Source organism: Zerene cesonia, chromosome 15 (genome assembly GCF_012273895.1).
Source record: "Zerene cesonia ecotype Mississippi chromosome 15, Zerene_cesonia_1.1, whole genome shotgun sequence".
NCBI lineage: Eukaryota > Metazoa > Arthropoda > Insecta > Lepidoptera > Pieridae > Zerene > Zerene cesonia.
Window position 1 is genome coordinate 1,889,110 of NC_052116.1, and position 19,051 is coordinate 1,908,160.

Below are 19,051 nucleotides of genomic sequence, written 5' to 3' on the forward strand. Positions count from 1 at the left end.
AACAGCACCTCGCGAATTCTTTACCGTTGGACTTTGAGATGCTTCACATTAAAAACCCTAGACTACGCACGAGACATTCGCGGCGACTGTTTCGTCTTTAGCCCGATGATACGCGAAACGATGTCTTAGCGGTGGGATAATAGAGATTTTACGAGCGCAGATTTATCGTGGCGCTGACAGACGATGCAGTGGGCGCAGTGGCGCTTCGGCTTGGCAGGGTGCCCGAAATGAACTATCTTAGCTAGGATTGCCACAGTTCAGATGAAATATATGCGAACTTTTTAATTGGTATACATTATTTACGCGGAAACATAGATTAGATGTGAGAAGTAAGTAACGTGAAGTTTTTTTTTTATAGAAAATGTTAAGGAAACTCTCACGATGAAACTTATTGTAGAACTTCTACTCAATTTAAAAGTTCCTACAGTAACTATAAGTATTAATTATAAATATATGCTTTATTGAGCCTGAGCTGTGAAAATCTGTATTTGAATTTCTAGGAATCATTTTTCTATATTAATATTAATGAGTACACTAGGTTATGACTGTAAATTGCGAACGCGTATTGTATTTCCTTTCTGTTTTCCACGCGCGGGTGGCAACCCCTGCCCCCAGCTACGTGCCCTACGTTTTCATCGCATTGTACCTCCCATATTACTACTCCGAGTAATGTACGGGTAAAATGCGGGCTTGTTGACCTAGCGGTGAACTCTTAAAACATTAGAAAAGTTGACGCCGGTTTAGGGATGCGGAGTACGCTCGAAATGTTCACGAATAACCTGTACAATGGGTAAATCCTTTTTCTATAAAATTGAAAAGGATTGAGATATAGAGCTGAGTTCTTTCAACGAGGGTTTTAAACTTTTCTGTGGAGTAAAAGGTTGGAATGCTTGAAAGTAAATTATAACCGGACATTTATGAAGCGTTTTAATTAAATAAGATAGTTTAAATGAATGAAATAAGAACATTGCTCTATGGTGGAACGGTAATACAAAAACATAAATAAATGAGATAATCAGCAGAATTGAGTATTTATAAAGTAGTACTCCGAATTAACAACCATCAACGTCGTAATCTAATGACTAATGGGTCTAGAAATTGCACTGGTGAATAAATCATGAGATCAAAGAGTGGCCTTGTGGATCGATCAACGTAATTTGAGTATCGTAGCGCAGATAGTACGAACGCCTTGACAGCGGATGAATCAGCAGATAAGCTAATATAAACGGCCTTGGGGTAGGTCAGTTTTTAGAAAGGTTGACTCTTATACACTTGACGTCCTTTATCGGTTATCAATTAATTGCGGTGGTGCGATTTCGAAGCGGAATTCGGAAAATAATGTGAAGGGTGGTTTTCGAATTTTCTGTCTCTTAATCGCTTTGCGGAATTGTCATATAAGACTCAGATTTTCATATGTTTTGTCTAAAAGTCAGTTGAGTGGCGAACGCGTTGTGGGTGTAGTTTCTTTAACAGTTGTAGTTTGTTTACGGTTTACGATATAAACTGTTCCTTATATAAGTATATTAGCTGCGCCCAGCGGTTTCACCCGCGTTAGTCCGTATCCCGTAGGAATATCGGCATAAAAAGTTGCCTAGCCAGTCCAGTTGTCCAGCTGTCTACATACCAAATTTCATTGCAATCGGTTCAGTAATTTTTGCGTGAAAGAGCAACAAACACGCATACATCTTTACAAACTTTCGTATTTATAATACTAGTAGGTTTGTTCAGAAATATTTCAAATGTAAAAATGTGGCTATGTAAAGACTACCGACACTACATTGATTGGTCTTGACATTTGAAATATGGCGGTCATCCGATGTTGAAATGAGCGATATATGAAACATTTTATAGTTATGAAAGTGTCCAATCTATTGCATTGAAAGTGAAGTGTTTACCTGGCATATAAAGAAATCAAATGGGATTTTTATGGCAAATTTCATCTTTATCTAGGAGATGAGACATTTGCTAAATTTTACATATAAAATGAAATTAAATTTAGAACATACAATAACAACAAAAAGAACAACATATATGTGTGGTTGTATTATTCGTTCTTGAAAAACATTTTCAACCATATGACGCCTGTGAATGGTATATACGCATAATAACATTTATCAGCTGATCCAACTGATTTGTTCATTGTTCTATTCTTAGTCATGTTGTTTTTGTGACCGGGATCTGTCGTAGTACACACATGTACGTTATAACTTCACAAACAACGAAAAATTTATCCCGACTCCAGCTGTTTTTCCTCTCTGCTTTAAGGGTGCCCGCACACGGGCCACCGGCCACAGTGTCAGAAAACGCCGCTACCGTCATATTTCCTGTAGCTTTCATACATTTTACATGAACTCGGTACACACGGTTGACGCCGGTGGGCGCCACACGATGTAAATCTTTCCCTACAAATCTCGTCTAATGGTTGTCGCGTGTGGCCCGTGTGCGGCGACCTTTATTTCGCATCTGTTATCCAATATCGTACGTCACATCGACGCCCTGCTTTCATTGACCGTTCCGTTCCATTTAACAATTAAGCATCATGTGAGACGAACTTCCTACGTTAAGTGTTTATACAATATTGCATCGCGATCACGGGAAAGTATTTTCCGATCGAGGCAATGACGTCATTATATAAACAAGATGATTGTGCTAATTCATTCCACCATCAAATTGGTTCATTTAGCATACTTTGTTTGCTCATTTGTGCGCATCATTAAACGTGCATTGGAGTATGAGTGAGGTTTGCACATAGGAAAGCACACATTTAGTTCCTGTAGGATTTTTTTACTTCACGGGGCTGAAAGCAAATAATTATTATACCGTTTGATATGAAACCAATGATACCATAGCAAATCTTACAATTCTAGCTAATAGTTTAGTGCATCTCTTCGAAAAATAGCACTAAAATCTTATTCTATCTTCTGCCCTATCTCATATCTGATGTGTTAAATATGGAGAAAATTAACCGCACCATCAACAAAACCGAAAGCCACGTTGTGCAGACGTTCCATTTTAACAGATTCTCATAATAAACAATTGTTTATTTTAATTTTTTTTTATCTTCACAGATTAGCTTTATGTTTACAAAAACAATCTGAATATTGTCCTCTGTAAATAGCATTGTTAATGTTTACGCATATATATATACGCGTAAAGACGTACCTTTGTTTATTAACTAGTACAAATTAAAGTGCGCTTAGTCATCGAGATAAGGCGTGTTTATAAATAGTTGTCTCTCGTCGCGCTCATATCCTGCACCCGCATCGCGTCAGCGAGAATATTGAGATGCTTCTTGAACGTATCTCTCTTGATTGTTGTAATAAAACGCATCAAGGAACCATTTTATTGCAAAGCATTTATATCCACAGATTCACAAGATGTGTAACTATCGCTGCTGCTTTTGGTCTGCTAAAGTCTAGCCATGTGTGTATGTTGAAATTAATTGGGAGTTATCAAATAGGAATGTAAAGTTGCACAATTGTGACCTTGGCTAAGATGCGTGCATTGCCTTCAAATACGTATTTACACTTTATGATGGCAAAACACAATTCGAACTATAAAAAAATAGCAAGGAAACCAATCTTCTATATGTCATGTAATGATAATAATCCTCCATCATACTACAATATTTTACTTTAACACCACAACAGCTGATCGAATACGCATAAAATTTGGTACAGAGATAGATCTGAAATAACACATAGGTTAGTCTTGCTTGGATACCACACGAGTAACGCCGCGAGTTCCAGCTACTTACTGCCATGTATTACCACTATGGCAGCCGTGTTATATAAAATGTGTCGTATACGGATGCTAATTAAAAAACATCACGATAAATCTAAAGTCAATTATGCTACTGTTATCTCATTTTGTAGGAATTAGCCATTTTGTTTGTGACCATGTGAAAAAGATTTCACATCCTCTTTACAAAACCCCATTGTTTTTCCAGCCTAAGAGTCTAATAAAATGTATCTATTGTTGACTTTTTGCTAAAGTAACCTTAGAAGATACTGCGCGGCTGCGCAAGCGCATCAGCCGGTTAGTGCCGGTGAGTCACTCGCTATACCAACCTACACACGTTATACCACTAATTACAGTGTACGCGCGCACGTGCTCCCCTTGAAGCCGTGTTGTTAACTACAGTACTCTTTTTAATTCGAATAAACATGTTATGAATTACTTATTGTTATGGCGTTACTAATTATACACTTGCTGCATGCTTTGAATGATAAGCTTTTAATTACGCCGTTGTATGAATGATTCGATTCATACACGAATCTTTATCAATAACGTTCGCGTTTCGTCCTGAGTATATAAAAGCATACTTAATAATGAAAAAAGATTAGGCGCGGCACTTCCCCCGAGCAAGTCATTAATTAATTGCCTAACAGTGTAGACTCGGCGTTTAATATTCTTTATAAGTTTCTGCGTATAACATATATGTTATCGGTTTTAAAGAATGCATTTGTCCAATCGATATTGCCTATAATAGACCATGTATATGGAGGTGAAATTGTGAACTACGCCGTTTAGGCACGGTACGTACATTTCATTATTGAAATCCTATTACCGAAGCGTGGGAACGCAACGTTGGAAGGACGACGCAATGTCACAAGCCATCGCGCGTATTGTCTGCCGGTCCCATTTTAGGGTAATTGAATAATGTCCAAAAGCGTACACGTCTAGAAAATTCCGCTATTTTTATTTATGAACGATGCGAGCCGTCGAGAATCGGCGTATGTTTAATCAGCCAAAAGAGGATTTTTTTTTTTATGTCATAGCGGGCAACTGAGCTGGTGGTTCGCTTGATGGTAAGCGATCACCACCGCCCATGAACATTCGCAGAGGTAGATCCTCTGCGAATGCGCTGCCCGCTTTTTTGGGGTAAGGGAAAAGGAATGGATTAACGATTGGAAAGAAGGAATGGACTGGGACGGGTGAGGAAAAGGAAACGGGCCTCCGGCTCCCCCACTCACCGTACGAAACGCAGTGGCATGCCACTATTTCACGCCGGTTTTCTGTGGGGGTGTGGTACTTCCCCGGTGCGAGCTGGCCCAATTCGTGCCGAAGCGTGCTCGACTCCCACAATAAAAATTGTAACTGTAAAACAAAAAAACAAAAATGTAATTGTAAAACGGATGGAATGTAATTGAATGTTTTGGGATTATAATGATAATTCTATGCCGAGTTTAATTTGAATATAAATGAATGTATTTTATTTATTCAGAAAAAAAAATTAAAATTAACATCAGTTTCGAAGCAAAATACTAACATTACGAGGGTTCATTAGGGATGTAAAAATAGTTTGTTGCGCGGTTAAAAAGCTTTGCTGTTCTTGACAGGATTTTAATTGAATTTTTTTTTAGCCTTTGTATCTCATGACGAGCTATCGTGGTCGTGAAGGGTGTTGGGATACTGTTTTGTTATTTGTTTTTAACCGACTTCAAAAAGGGAGGAGGTTATCAATTCGAGTGCTTACTAAATATATTAATTTGTTACTGGGTGAACCAATCGGTTCACCATTATTATTCTTTTTTATTTGATAGCTCCCATTTTAATTTGGTTTAGTTCTGACAATTTGAGGACGGTTCTGTGTTTTGTTAAAACTAATTATGTTATTTTTTTCTCACATGAGCCCAAAAAGATATCCACAATAGATAGATTATTTTGAATTTTTTTTCTACCATTGCATTCCTTTTGTATCGACTGTTTCACATGTATCACTCGTACCTGAAAATGAACTCATTGACGATATTTGCCTATAATTTGTTTTCATACAGTAACATTATTGTTTCTATTATAAATTGCATTGTTCTTTTTATATAGATATCTCGCCGTCTTGCGGTCAACTTGTAAAATTTTGAAACCGCGTCAATGTCCACATCGCTATTCGAATTATTTTGGCACGAAAACAATATCTTTAATATCGATTCTATTTTCGATCGGTGTTCACGTGTATTTCCATTGAGCGGGGAGTGCAATTTTTGCCCCGTTTTGCTCGATTACCTGACAACTTCTAGAATGTACCTACCTACATATTGAACCTTAGTAAGGTACCTACGTAGATAAGAATTTTTTAAACAATATTTTTATCATTTACAGAAGCATAGTAATAAAAAAAGACCTTTATCTTATTATATTATTGCCTACATAATAAAAAATGATTATAAAGAGAAATGAAAAATTGTTTGCGTTACTTCTAATTTACGATTCTCAGTTTTGAACCTGCGTCTGCAATCCTACACGATTATCCCAAATTGGTCCAACCATTCTCGAGTTTTAACGAGACCAACGCGTTTCCAACCAATTCATATTTACATTCAGAGATTAATATGAACTGTACTCATCCTATACATACATCAATGCTATGCTAGTTAATGTAATTTTTTTTTTTTTCAATTTTGAGAAAAACTGAAGTGTATACTATGTATAATACCGCAAACGGATGAGACCTAAAATTCTTACCTCGTTATTTTCAAACTTTTGTTATAGATTTAATTGTTAAAGTGTTTTTCTAAAAGTATTTTTCCTGTAAGGCTATTTAATGCTATTGGGGTTGGTTGCGTTTGGCTTTTTGTACGCAGAATCTTGCACGGTGTTTTTGGAGTTATTTTTGGATGGCTCTTTGAGAAAAGTTTATTACGTCTTCAATTAAATATTACTAAACAGTCGGTGTTTTAATAAATCGTTCATATCATATCATAGATGGATCGAATGATTATTTATCAAGGAATATTCACAATTGTTAAATATTTGCCCTAGTACCAGAAGTGAAATGTGTGACGGGCTCGAAGGACTTCTATGTCCTGGCTTTTTATCTGTTTTACAAGTACTATAACTGAGGGTTAAATAAATGTAATGATTACTAATTTTACGCCAAAAATTAAATTAATACACTTAATTGACGTCAGTCTGAAATTATTCTAGACAGAGGTTCAAAAGATGAATACGAAATACATATATTACAACCCTATCTATAGTTCCTAGAATGACGTAAACATTTTTTCTGCGGTTCGAGGAAGTAGGTAATTTATTATTAGTTGGCAATTCACCTGAATTCCTCTGCTACACAGAATCATTATCAATCATACTTGATTGCTCTGTTGTGAAAAAATGTGTTTATCAATATTTTTAAACCATACTCAGTAGTTATGTGATTTTTTTTCTACGTATCTTGTACGATTCCTTATTGCGTTCTTGCAACTGGAATCATAAATTTCTGAAGACGTTACATGTATAAGAAATAAATCATGAATCTTTACGGAACGGTGTTCATTTCGAACTCTATTACGGCGAACCCAAAAAACCCCATGAATCGAATTGCAGTTCAATTCGTCGAACACGTCGATCATCATCGAATCGCATTGTCGTTGTCGCAAGGTTCGCTCCATTGTTGATCTGTTGTCGCAACGCACGGGTTCACAATGCGCGAGTCTATGGGCGTGATGATTTTTTTATGTTTGATTGTATAACTGTTTACACACAATGCTGTGCGTTCAGTTTTCCGTGACAACGTTGTTTGTAAATATTTATATGGATAAGTATTTGGTGCAGGAAATATTTATAGACAACTCATATGCTATAATCAATACTCTTAACTACCTATTTATACGTATTTAAAATCCCCGTAAACAACCATTTCGATAAAGTGTCCTTATTGCTTGAGTTTTGACATATTAAAGGTGAAATCTTCAATTATGCAAACTTAATGAGACGGATAGGTTAGTTTTAAACATGGAGTGAAAAATCGCCATTGAATTAGCAATTCTTATTCAACTATCTCCGATATATTGCAAGAGTATGTGTAGAAATCTTCATCATTGAATCGAATAGTATTGTTACGTTACACCACAATTTCAAAGAGGGTTTTTATAGACATTTATTTTTACCATTTATTCATAAGACTTCGCGTGTTGGTATATAACCATTTGTATTACATAAACGCTTGCAATACATGTTAATTATGTCCCCGTTCGCACGATAGATACACCATGTAATTGACTCGTTGGCTTATCCTAAAAATCTACTTATCAGACAGAATAAAAATATTGTTCTGCCTTAATAGAAAAAACTGAATACATTGCCCAGTACATTGTCAAATGTAGATATTTTATGTTATGTAAATAAAATGGTTTCTTGTATATTTCTTATGAAGGCATTTTCGTAAGAGATGTCCTTGTAAATTATAAATGGAGATATTTTCAATCTAATAATGTCTAATAATGATGAAATATAATATTTTCTTATTAAAGGATAACCTTTTAATGTGAAATACTCACGTTATGAAAACACAACAAGGAAATAGGATATATGTACTATGCAAATAGAGGATCTGACCACTAATAATCACTCACAATAATGAAGAAATATTCATAATTAAAAAATGCAATCAAATGTAACCCAGGGGAGATAGTGCTTTAAGTCGAAATACCTATCCTAGTTCGGCTCCGGTTGCTGAATCTCGTTTGAACGTATTAAGTTATTATATATATATTTGAAAGCAAATATTTGTAACCTACAATAAGTTTTTTATTGGGAAATAAATAATAAGCTATTTTATATAACCAAAATATATATAAAATTTCCGGGTCGCAATATTCATTCCCACATGCCCCATGTCATATGGAACCCCGACCGATCGATATTGAAGTTCGAGGTCCTCACCACTGAGCCACCACTGCTATTAATCAAACTCCTCCGAAACGGCTGGACTGATTCTCATAAAATTTTGTATTCATATAGGCTAGATCTGAGAAACTGCCAAGATTTATTTTTCATACCCTTAAATGATAAGTGTAATTCAGAACAGCGTTTGCCGGATCAGCTAGTATTATCTAAGAATATCACATATTACTCCGTAAATAAATCTTACTATGCTTACGTAGATAATTCTGAAGACATTACCCCCGTTTGAAGTAATTTAATAAGCGCATGAAAAGAGATTCACAAAAAGTTTCCAATATATCATGTGCAACGTTCGATGAACAGGGATGGTCGCGCCGGCACTGGGTGCGGTGTAACTAATGGCTTTGAGCCTCTGAAAACTGCCATTTTCATTTAGCCAATTTGATACATGACTCATTTTTATCGAACATTCCATCGGTCGCGTATTTAACTACATTCTGTAGCTGAAATTTCAAATAAAAAGCGCGGCTTATCAATTTTTTACACGAACTGATCCACCAAAGCTCAGCCTTATAAATGAATTTTAATATTGGCTTATATTAAACGTGGTTTTTCAATTAGGTCAATGGCAGTTAAACTCAAAGCGTGGAGGATTAACCAACAGGATTTCTGAATTCATTACACTTAATTAAAAATATTTTCAACGACTTTATTGAATTAGTTTTACGTGGTAATTTTAATAACTGTAAATAGACGCTTACAAATGATAAATAAAAGTTTTTTTGTATAGCCTAGTTTTTACTTCTATTAAAGAATGGTAGTAGAGAGAGAGGTTTTTGACCCGGTTGGTCTATTCGTTAGTGAAACTGAATCTTGCACTCGAGGATTAAATTCACACTACTACATATAAGAATATTGTGTGACTTTTTTTTATTATTCGAACCGTAAGGGTTTGATTCGTGCTTCCTTCTTTCTTTCTTTCTAGAGGTCTTCAATAGAACTGTGAACACGTACCTTCTAGGGAAGCGCGCTCGATCTAAAGAAATAGAAGAACTGTACTCTGCGTGTACCAAATTTCACACAGATCCGATCAGCTGTTTTTGCATGAAAGATTAACAAACATACATCCATACATTCTACAAACTTTCGTGTTTATGATATTGGTGGGATACAACAATAAGAAATAAATAAGTTACATAATGGTTTGTCACATTCGATACGTATTACAAATTACAATGCGATGCTGTAATAGTCCTCCATCCAAGGCTATAGATATATAATTACATATATGTATTTTAATAAGCTATTATATTATCTCCTTAGTATGTACTGTGTGTTGTAAAATATTGAAGTTACGCTGCGATACACGTGTCTAGATCTAAGTAATTACGTCACATATTTATTCATCTTTTCTTGTCTCCAGCCGAACGAAGGGACCGACAATCAGGTACTAATTATCACTATGGATGTATTTTATCGTTTCCATAGATGTCGTTGCTTCATCGCTGTTTTATTTTGCCTTTTTTTTTTCCATGTTTAGTGTTTACAATAAAGCCGCCATTCACGAATCGTTATGCTAAACAGATAGGATGTTTATCAATGGTTCATTAGTTTTTTTTATACGGTAGTTTTTTTTTATAAGGCGATACCTGAATGATTGTTCTTATGAGTCACCATAATTAATGAGCATCCGTATGCTGATTAATTCACAAATGTACTGTTTATATACAGGTGTTTTTTTATTAATGTTATTTGATACGAGCTTTCGTTTCAGTATATCTCTTGAACTCTTTATGTGAAGACCTCGTTTGATAACGGTGTGTCAATTTTGAAAATTTCAATATTAGTTTAGTCGTTAAAGTCATGAAGTACATACATACCTCATAGATATTTGCGATACTCAATAAATGAAAAAAGCGCGGTAAAGACGCACTTCTGAACCTACCACAGATATTCATATTATCATTCTCTTAAATTTTTATCAATAAGTCAACATGTTACATATAATTCGGATTATGCATGTGCTATCTATGCATTTCTGTTTTCTATCACTTCATCACCGTCTCATCAATCTTAGTGCACTGTTACGTATCAAATTATGTAGGCACAATCATACAAATAAGTAATAAATAGACGTTGAAAATAAAAAAAAATAAAAATAAATCGACATGAAATATTGTACAAAGTTGTGTAGGTGGTGGGTAGGCTCGCAGACTTGTTAACAGCTCAGTGCTTCCTAATAGCCACTACAAGATGTAATTTTTGCAATTGTACCAAGAGTACTTTAAAGGCTTCGCTTGCAAATTCTATTTTATGTACTTTTTATATTTAGCACTTCAGTCGTTCGGTCTATAATTAAGTTATTGGGGTTGATTAGATTCTTTCCACCCTGAAATCTCTTATAGTGATAATGTTTTATCCGAATCAATAATTTGGAATATTGACGGATTATTTTTGTAAATATATATGTATAAATACATCTGGCTAGTCATGATAATATCGCATCCACTTTCATCACTATTATTCTGTTGTATTCACCGTGCCTCTCTCTGTTTTCTTTATCATATGCGTCATCATCACTATTTTCTGTATCTGTTCCATGCCATTTTTTAGACATCATATAAAAGGCAAACGTCGCAAACCATTGTACGTATTTTTGCAATTTGACATTTATTCCCAGCCATTTAAGGCAATATCCTCTCAACAGTTATTCACAGCGAGTGCGACGCACCTGCACGATGCGCGCCGATCGCAACCTCCCGACTCCGGCTTCTCGGAGCCGGTCAACAACAACATCAGCGAGGACAACAACAACGGGCCGATCTCGCTGCGAGAGATGCAGAACATCGCGAACAACAACGCGGCGGCGTACATAATAAGTGAGAACGAGGAGAGGAATCGAGTGAGGGACTCGGTGGTGGAGTTCGAGCCGCTCCCGTCCGGGATACGCGTGCTCGATCCGCTGGAAAGATGCGCTGATTGGTTCGGTGAGTGGAAAGAAGTGGCTGTTCTTCATTTTAGGTGTCCATTTTTGAACCGATCTTTCAAGCTTCCGGTGTTCAGACCTTTCTACCTAGAGCAGACAAAACATTTAATAGATTTGCACAAACAATATTTAAGACTCCTTTAAAACGACATAAAGAAAATTACTGTCATTGATTTATTGAAGAAATGGCAGTTCTTGTAAAATACATATGGAATTCCCATAAAGACGTTTATACGACTATTCAACAATATTCAACGACGTGTAATAAATTTCACCTTATTGTGCCGAGAAAACTTCTGGTCTAGACCAGCTTTTGACTTGAATAGGCTTTCTATAAGCGGTCGACTAAATAATTCGTATTGTTATGCCGTAACTGAGCTAGTTTTATATTCATTTATTCACGATTCATGTGTATGTCTTATAGGTGGGGAGGACTTCCCGAGGAGTCAACTACAGTACCTTCGGGAAATAGGAAGAGGATGGTTTGGCAGGGTAACTATGATTAAAACTATTACCATTACGAATCTTAATTTCTTAAAAGTTTATTTGATAATTTTTGAAACTTTTCAATAGCTACAAAAATTAGTTTTCTTTTTATAACTTGTGCAATTAAAGGTTATAGCGCAAATAGTATTTACACGTACCATAATGACTACCATATAAAAACTCTTTCTGCAATGGTTACATTATACCACAATATTCACGCCGTTACCCATCACCCTCTTCAGGTGGTGGAAGGTGAAATAGAAGATGGGCCCTCATCAACAACAGTAGCAGTGAAGATATTAAATCAAAACGCAAGTTTAGAAGACAAGGCGCGGTTTCTGGACGAAGCTAGGATGTACCGCGACATTAGCCACGAGAATATTCTGCCGTTCGTGGCCAAGTGCCTCACTGAGGACCCTTGGCTGCTGATGTTCGAGCTGTGCTCTATGGTGAGTTTATTTTTGGAATATATTGGAATTGTACCATAGACAATATGGTAAATATGTAATTGGACGAAGCAATAGTGTACTGCGGATATTAGCCACTATAATGTTCTGCCGTTCGTGGCGAAGTGCCTTACAGGATGTTCGTGAGTTTATTAATAGTAGTTTGGAAATAACGAGATTGTACCATACACAAAAATGGTAACAAGTATGAAACTCGAAGAAGCTATAGATAGCTCGTTCGTTATTCTCTCAGCAACCTCAGAGAGTACTAGAAGTTTGGCGGTAACCCCAAATTGTTGATAAAAAAGATTACAATTTGAAAAAATATTATTGTGTAACATGGACAATGGACATGATATATGTATTGAGGAATTATTATTTTTACTCTAGGTTTACTAGAGAGTAGAAAGTTCTTTATTCTTTTATCCCCTTATTAACAGTATGGTAACAATAATATTTAACAAATCAGACTCACAGAGAGCCATTAAAAATATACTGGCTTTTTACCTTGTAGGATCTTCAACAGTACCTAGAGACGAACCGTCCCAAAATGGCCATATTGAATGAGAGTGGTGTGCCTCTGCAATTAATGTGTGACGTCAGCTCGGGCCTGGCGCATTTGCACTCAAGAGGATTTCTTTATGGGTAAGATTTTTGTATTGTTCCATCGTGTTTATTAAATTTAAATTTCAGCTTTATTTTGACGTTATTGATAACGACAAATAAATAAATATTAACGAATCGAACTATGTAAATCTAATTACATATTATGTATGTTTTTCCACAAATTCAACATCTCTGAATATTCCACGTTCCTAAAATTCAACCTGGGGTGGGGGGATAGACGTACGAATAGAAAAGTCTTAGTAATAAATGTACAAAAGTAAGGTGTCTCTAAAACCATCATAATGTACGGACAGCACGCTGTGGAGCGGTACGGTGCTAGTGCGCGGTACGGAGTCGGTGCGCGCGGTACTGGGCCAGTATAGCGAGCGCGAGCCCGCGCACGAGTGTACCGCGCCCGAAGCGAACAGACACCCGCCGGTGCATACTGTGAGTTATTGTTTTATGTATCGATATTAAAATGTTTGTTTCTCGCGCTAAAATCACTTGGTAATACTGTAGTTCTTAGTAATGTGCCAAGAGACTAACGTGTGTTTTAAATAGAACGGGACAATATAATTTTAACATAATATTACAGCCAATTGTCCAAACCATAAAATGAGCTCATTTTTCATATTTTCGAAAACATATCAATGTGTCTGTCACATGCAGTAACAGAATGAAAAACGCGTGTATCTCGGAACGCGCGCTCACGCCGTCGCACTACTAATAGAGTATCTGCACGTAAACGCACATTAGGCACGTTCTTCACGTGCAGATGTGTTAGAGCTACAGAATTGCGTAATATAAGCGCATTATACGCTACTATTGGTAATACGCTTGTGACGCTTGCAGGCGCGGAGCGAGGTGTGGGCGCTGGGGGGCGTGGTGTGGGAGGTGTGCGCGTGGGGCGCGCCGCCGCCGCGCCGCCCGCCGCCGCCGCACCTGCCCTGCCCCTACCGCGCGCACCTGTGAGTCTGAGTCGTCACCCTCACCGTCACTATCCTTTTCATCATCGTTATCAGCATCCTCGTCGCTCTTGTTAGCTTAGCTTTAGCTTCTACATTGCTACATAAGTTTTGTCATTATCTCCGTTATCAGGATGTACATAAACGTTGCTAGCTTCTACGTTATTACCATTATTACATACTAGCTGTACCCCGCGGTTTCACCCGCCTAAGTCCGTATCCCGTAGACATATTAGGATAAAAATTGCTATTGAAAAATGTGTTATTCCAGTTGACCAGCTATCTACGTACCAAATTTTGATTTGATTTTGAAAATTGCAGTCGGTTCATCATTCTATCATTGCTATCATTATTTCTGAAATCTTGATTATCTCTCGTGTTATTATCTTTGTCATCAACATTATCATTTATCGTCAGTGCCATCCTCTTTTCAATATTATTAAAATAATTGGCATAAATCATCAGTCCAGTCATAAAATATACGCTTCTTATGGCGGGAGGGTTTATGCAGTAATTCAAGTTCTGGAAAGAAGCAAATTCGAAAATGCACATGTCGCTGAAAATTACCGCTACTGCAATAATATGTGACGAACATAGATTGCATTAATATTAAAAAGATCCGAAAAGTATTTTCGTAATATCGAGCAATTAATAAAGAATATAGTAAATGTTTTTTTATTATAAAAATTATTATTGCAGATACCAAGTGATGCAGCTTTGCTGGAATCCAGTGCCAGAAAACCGGCCTACAGCAACTCAAGTTCACGCGTTGTTAAACCACCTTCATACGACACACTCGCGATCAGACAGAGATGATTCGCACTTCGAGGAACGCTGGCAGAGACTCAAACCTAATACCATTCCCAAAGTAGATGAACACGTCGCCATAGTACACGCTCCATCCACTTCTACAGACTCACAATTCGGGTCCGACCCAGAATTCGAAAGCGCACATACTTTACCAGACTCCCTCAGTGTTGGTGATACAGCAGTTTCACGATCCAGCAGCATCATGTCCGATAGAGATCCTCTTTCGGTACAAATTAAGTCAGATAGCCTAACAAACCTCCACGGCTCCTTTGAAGACGTTGGAAATATCTACCTGACTCACAACGAAGCGGCCGCCATGGATTGCCATCAAGGTAATATCGGCCTAGAAGAAAAAGAGCAAGATCGCTCTGATAGCTCAGTCGATCCGTGGCTGAAAGATATAATCACAGGTAGTCAAGATGACGTCAGCTATTTTAAAGACGTAAGCGATGTAATAAAGAACCTGGATAATATATTGAATTCAGAAAAAACATCAAGTTCAGAGTCGAGCCATCAAGCCAGCCCATCGAGGGATAATTTGAGCTTGGAGTGCAAGAAGGATTACCCGATGCAAACGAGTCTCGTCAAATCACCGGGTATTAGAAATTTCCAGAATATTCTTGAAATGGGATTTGATTCTAAATCAGAAGAAAACCAAACATGCGAAGATGACGTCGATCGTGATACGATAGGCACTTTGAGTCATTCCTTCGAACGACACAGCGACAGCACCAGCCAGTACACACTAGAAAATATAACACCCGAAACGCCAATTAAAGATTTCACCACCAACTTTAATGAATCTCCTACAAACGATCAAAATATTAGCTTAGTTAATGAGAATAAACAATCTTTGCCTCACGATAATGAATTGCCAAACGATAGTAAGTTAGAAGATAGTGATATAAATGTACCTAAGCTGAAGGAATTATGTGAAGCCACAATACCTAGTTTAAGTAATGGAATGGGAAATAAAAAAGACTGTACATCGCACGATAGTAATATTAACTTAAGGACTGATACTTCGGAACAAACTAAGTCAGTAGATATAATGCCAAGCGAAGGAATTGATAAGTTAGAACAAGTAATTTCGATAAGTGATTCAAATGTGGAACAAGGTATATTACAAAATGTGGGAAATGAGGAAATACCGATGCTGGATAATAATTCTGATAAAAACATTGATAACGTTTTAGTTACTCCTCTAGTCAGTAAGAATCTTAGCTATGTAAGTGATAGTGAAATAGAAAAATCAGAAACGTCAGCACTAAGTGAAGGTTATAATAATTTAGAGTATAATGTTTTACAGACACATGAAGTTGAAAATAATGCAAATAAATTGCATCAAAAAGATATAGACATTAATGGAGGAAATGTCTCAATTAATAAAATAGAGCCAGAACATTTACCATTGAAATCCGATGTGAGCATACATATCAAAACATTTGATAAAATTGTTCCTGTGTGTGATAAAACAGATACTGCTGAAAATAAGCATATTGTGATGCCTGATCAAGTTGAATCTCTTGAAGCCAAAGCAGATGATATTAGACATCCAACTTTGACGGACGAATCAGCTGTCGAAAAATTTCACTATAGTCCATCGAAAAGTGATCTTTCTATAGATAAAAAAGTACTTCCTGATTATGGAAACATTGAAACATTTTTAATAACCGAAAGAGAGGCACAAGAAAAGCAATTTAGTGAAATAAATATCAAAAAACAATTACTAAATATACCAATAACTGATAATGAAAGTGATGCTTTGAATTTTGAAGAATCATTTCATAGCAATAAAGAAATGGAATTGAATGCAGAAATGCCTGTTCCTGCTAATAGAAATATAAACTTAGTTGAATGTAATAACCTTAGTTTAAGTGAAAGCGCTAATATACAAATTGAAAACGACGTCATACCTAGTGACACCAACAAAGCCATTGGTCATGAAATTAATCCGCTAACAACTTTGCCATTAGATAGTACTTTTCACAGTTCCATCTCGAATGAAGAGTTGATTGAAAAACCACTTGATATAGAAAGTGCGCCATTATTAGAAGTGAAACAAATAAACTTAGAAAATGTAACGAATATTTCAGAGCTTCCTGATTCAGTACAAATAACTCATAGTGCATCCATTGATACAAAAAATGCTATAGAATTTCATGAAAATATCATTAAATCACAACATTATACACCTGAAACAGTACAAAACACTAGTAGCGAATTAGTTTTATCAGATTCCCAATTTGATGAAAGTGTAGAGGATCAAGCAACAGTCCAGTATAAATCATTGCAATTGGTAAATGAAATGGGGCTAAATGAACATTCTACAGAGAGTACGGTATATATGGATTTTTCAAGTAACACAAACAATGAAATATTTCAAAACACAGAAAATATTCATGACACACCGTCGACTTATATGGAAATTTCCAATGCGGAATCGATTGCTTGTGGTAGTGGAAAAAACGAATCAACGGTTTATTTAGATCTCCCAAATGTGATCAGAGAAATGGATGTCTTTTTGCATTCAGAAAAGATTCTGAGTAGTCGAGATGTCGAATTTCAAGATGTGAATGAATTAAAAGATGAGTGTGTATGTTCGAGTACGCCTCTAGGTAGTAATAGTTCCGTAGAAAATGTCATCGATGATACAGCAGATAATGAAACACTTGTGGATGCTGCTATCTTACCTGATTACGGTCCAGGGTTAACATTAACGAAACTGGAACAGAAAAGTGTGCCGGAAAGCTTAAGCCCATTTGAATCTCCAACTAAAAGTCACCACACAGACACGTACGACGAAAACAGTTCCGTAGTTTTGGGTCCGTTTGAAAATTGCACACTGGAGCTATACAAAGGTTTAAAGTCGGGCATCGACCTTGTAGATTTGCCGAAAGAGGAACTGTTAGCATTCTCATCGAACTTTAGCGAAATAAACCTCGAAACGCCATCTCCACTACGCGATGGTAACTTTCTGAACGAAGTGCCTGATTTATTGCATGACGATTTGCAATACAACGATCCGTCAACGAGTGATGCGAAACCGGTTGCCTACGAATCGCCTGATAATAATACAGATGAGACGTCGACTACTGAAAAGCGCGTTTCGCCATCGACTCCACCTAATTCTCCAGGCAACTTTCTAGCCTCGACGTCTCAGCCAACATATTTAGTCGATACAGAACTCGATGCGAACGAACCGATACAGAATATTGATATAAACGAAATAGAAATGGAAATGACAACTAAGTTGGCCATGGCTGAAAATGAAAATAATATGAATATTGAATATTCCGGACCGTTAGAAGAAGTAGCATTAGATGAAACTATGTCTCGATCGAACGACGCATTGCCGGAGTCATATTTGGCGGGAAACGGTGGCTCTGTTGAGGACGCGCCGGAGAATAGCGTCATTGATGAGGAGAGAATGAAGGAATTACGAAATGAATTGGAATTGAAACTGCCATTAGCTCAGGTATATAGAATGAGTTAACTGCCGTTTACTTTATAGTATTTTCCTATTATACGTTTCTAATTTTTATTCTATTTACTTTCAGGTTGCAGGAATCGAACCGGCCGCGTCATGGACAGAGTTACCGCCACCGCCAGAGCTGTTGGTGACGTACGGCGCTCTCAGCCCCATCGCTGAGGAAACTAAGTACCAGCTGTCCGCCTATGAGAATGATGATAATTGTGAGTACTATTTAAATTTTGTGCATTGGTTTAATGAAGATAATTTAATTTTTCGCTACAGAAGAAGTATAAAGTAATAAACTTTCAGATTTGAGTTTGAATCTCAATAATGGTGCTTTATTGACCACTACCTCCCTTCAAAGATTTTCTTTAAAACGACAAAGGTCCTAATGTATTAAAATATACTTGTGAAGAATTCATAGTACTTACGAAAACCTCAACCACACATGTACTCTTATAATTCAGATGAATTTTTATATGATCCACCTTCAAACATAATCTTTCAATCTCGTCGTGAACATTTTATAATAGCATAAGCTATTAAGCCCTGTATCACTGAGTGATGTTGCAGCTATGTAATGGTGAAAGGATTTTTGAATGCAGTCAAGTAGTTTTCGTTTGAACGTTACATATATTTTTGACGACTTCCC

General features: G+C 36.7%; 1 protein-coding gene across 1 annotated transcript in view; it reads left to right on the forward strand.

The window, feature by feature from the left end:
• Positions 1–19,051, forward strand: part of LOC119832432 — a 37,253-nt gene that overhangs the window by 7,559 nt on the left and 10,643 nt on the right. The window contains exons 3-11 of the mRNA XM_038356103.1: positions 10,049–10,072; positions 11,333–11,612; positions 12,036–12,103; positions 12,340–12,546; positions 13,058–13,188; positions 13,464–13,596; positions 14,002–14,117; positions 14,814–18,402; positions 18,485–18,620. Of these exons, the coding sequence (XP_038212031.1) occupies positions 10,049–10,072; positions 11,333–11,612; positions 12,036–12,103; positions 12,340–12,546; positions 13,058–13,188; positions 13,464–13,596; positions 14,002–14,117; positions 14,814–18,402; positions 18,485–18,620 (4,684 nt within the window). The remainder of the gene's footprint in view (positions 1–10,048; positions 10,073–11,332; positions 11,613–12,035; positions 12,104–12,339; positions 12,547–13,057; positions 13,189–13,463; positions 13,597–14,001; positions 14,118–14,813; positions 18,403–18,484; positions 18,621–19,051) is intronic.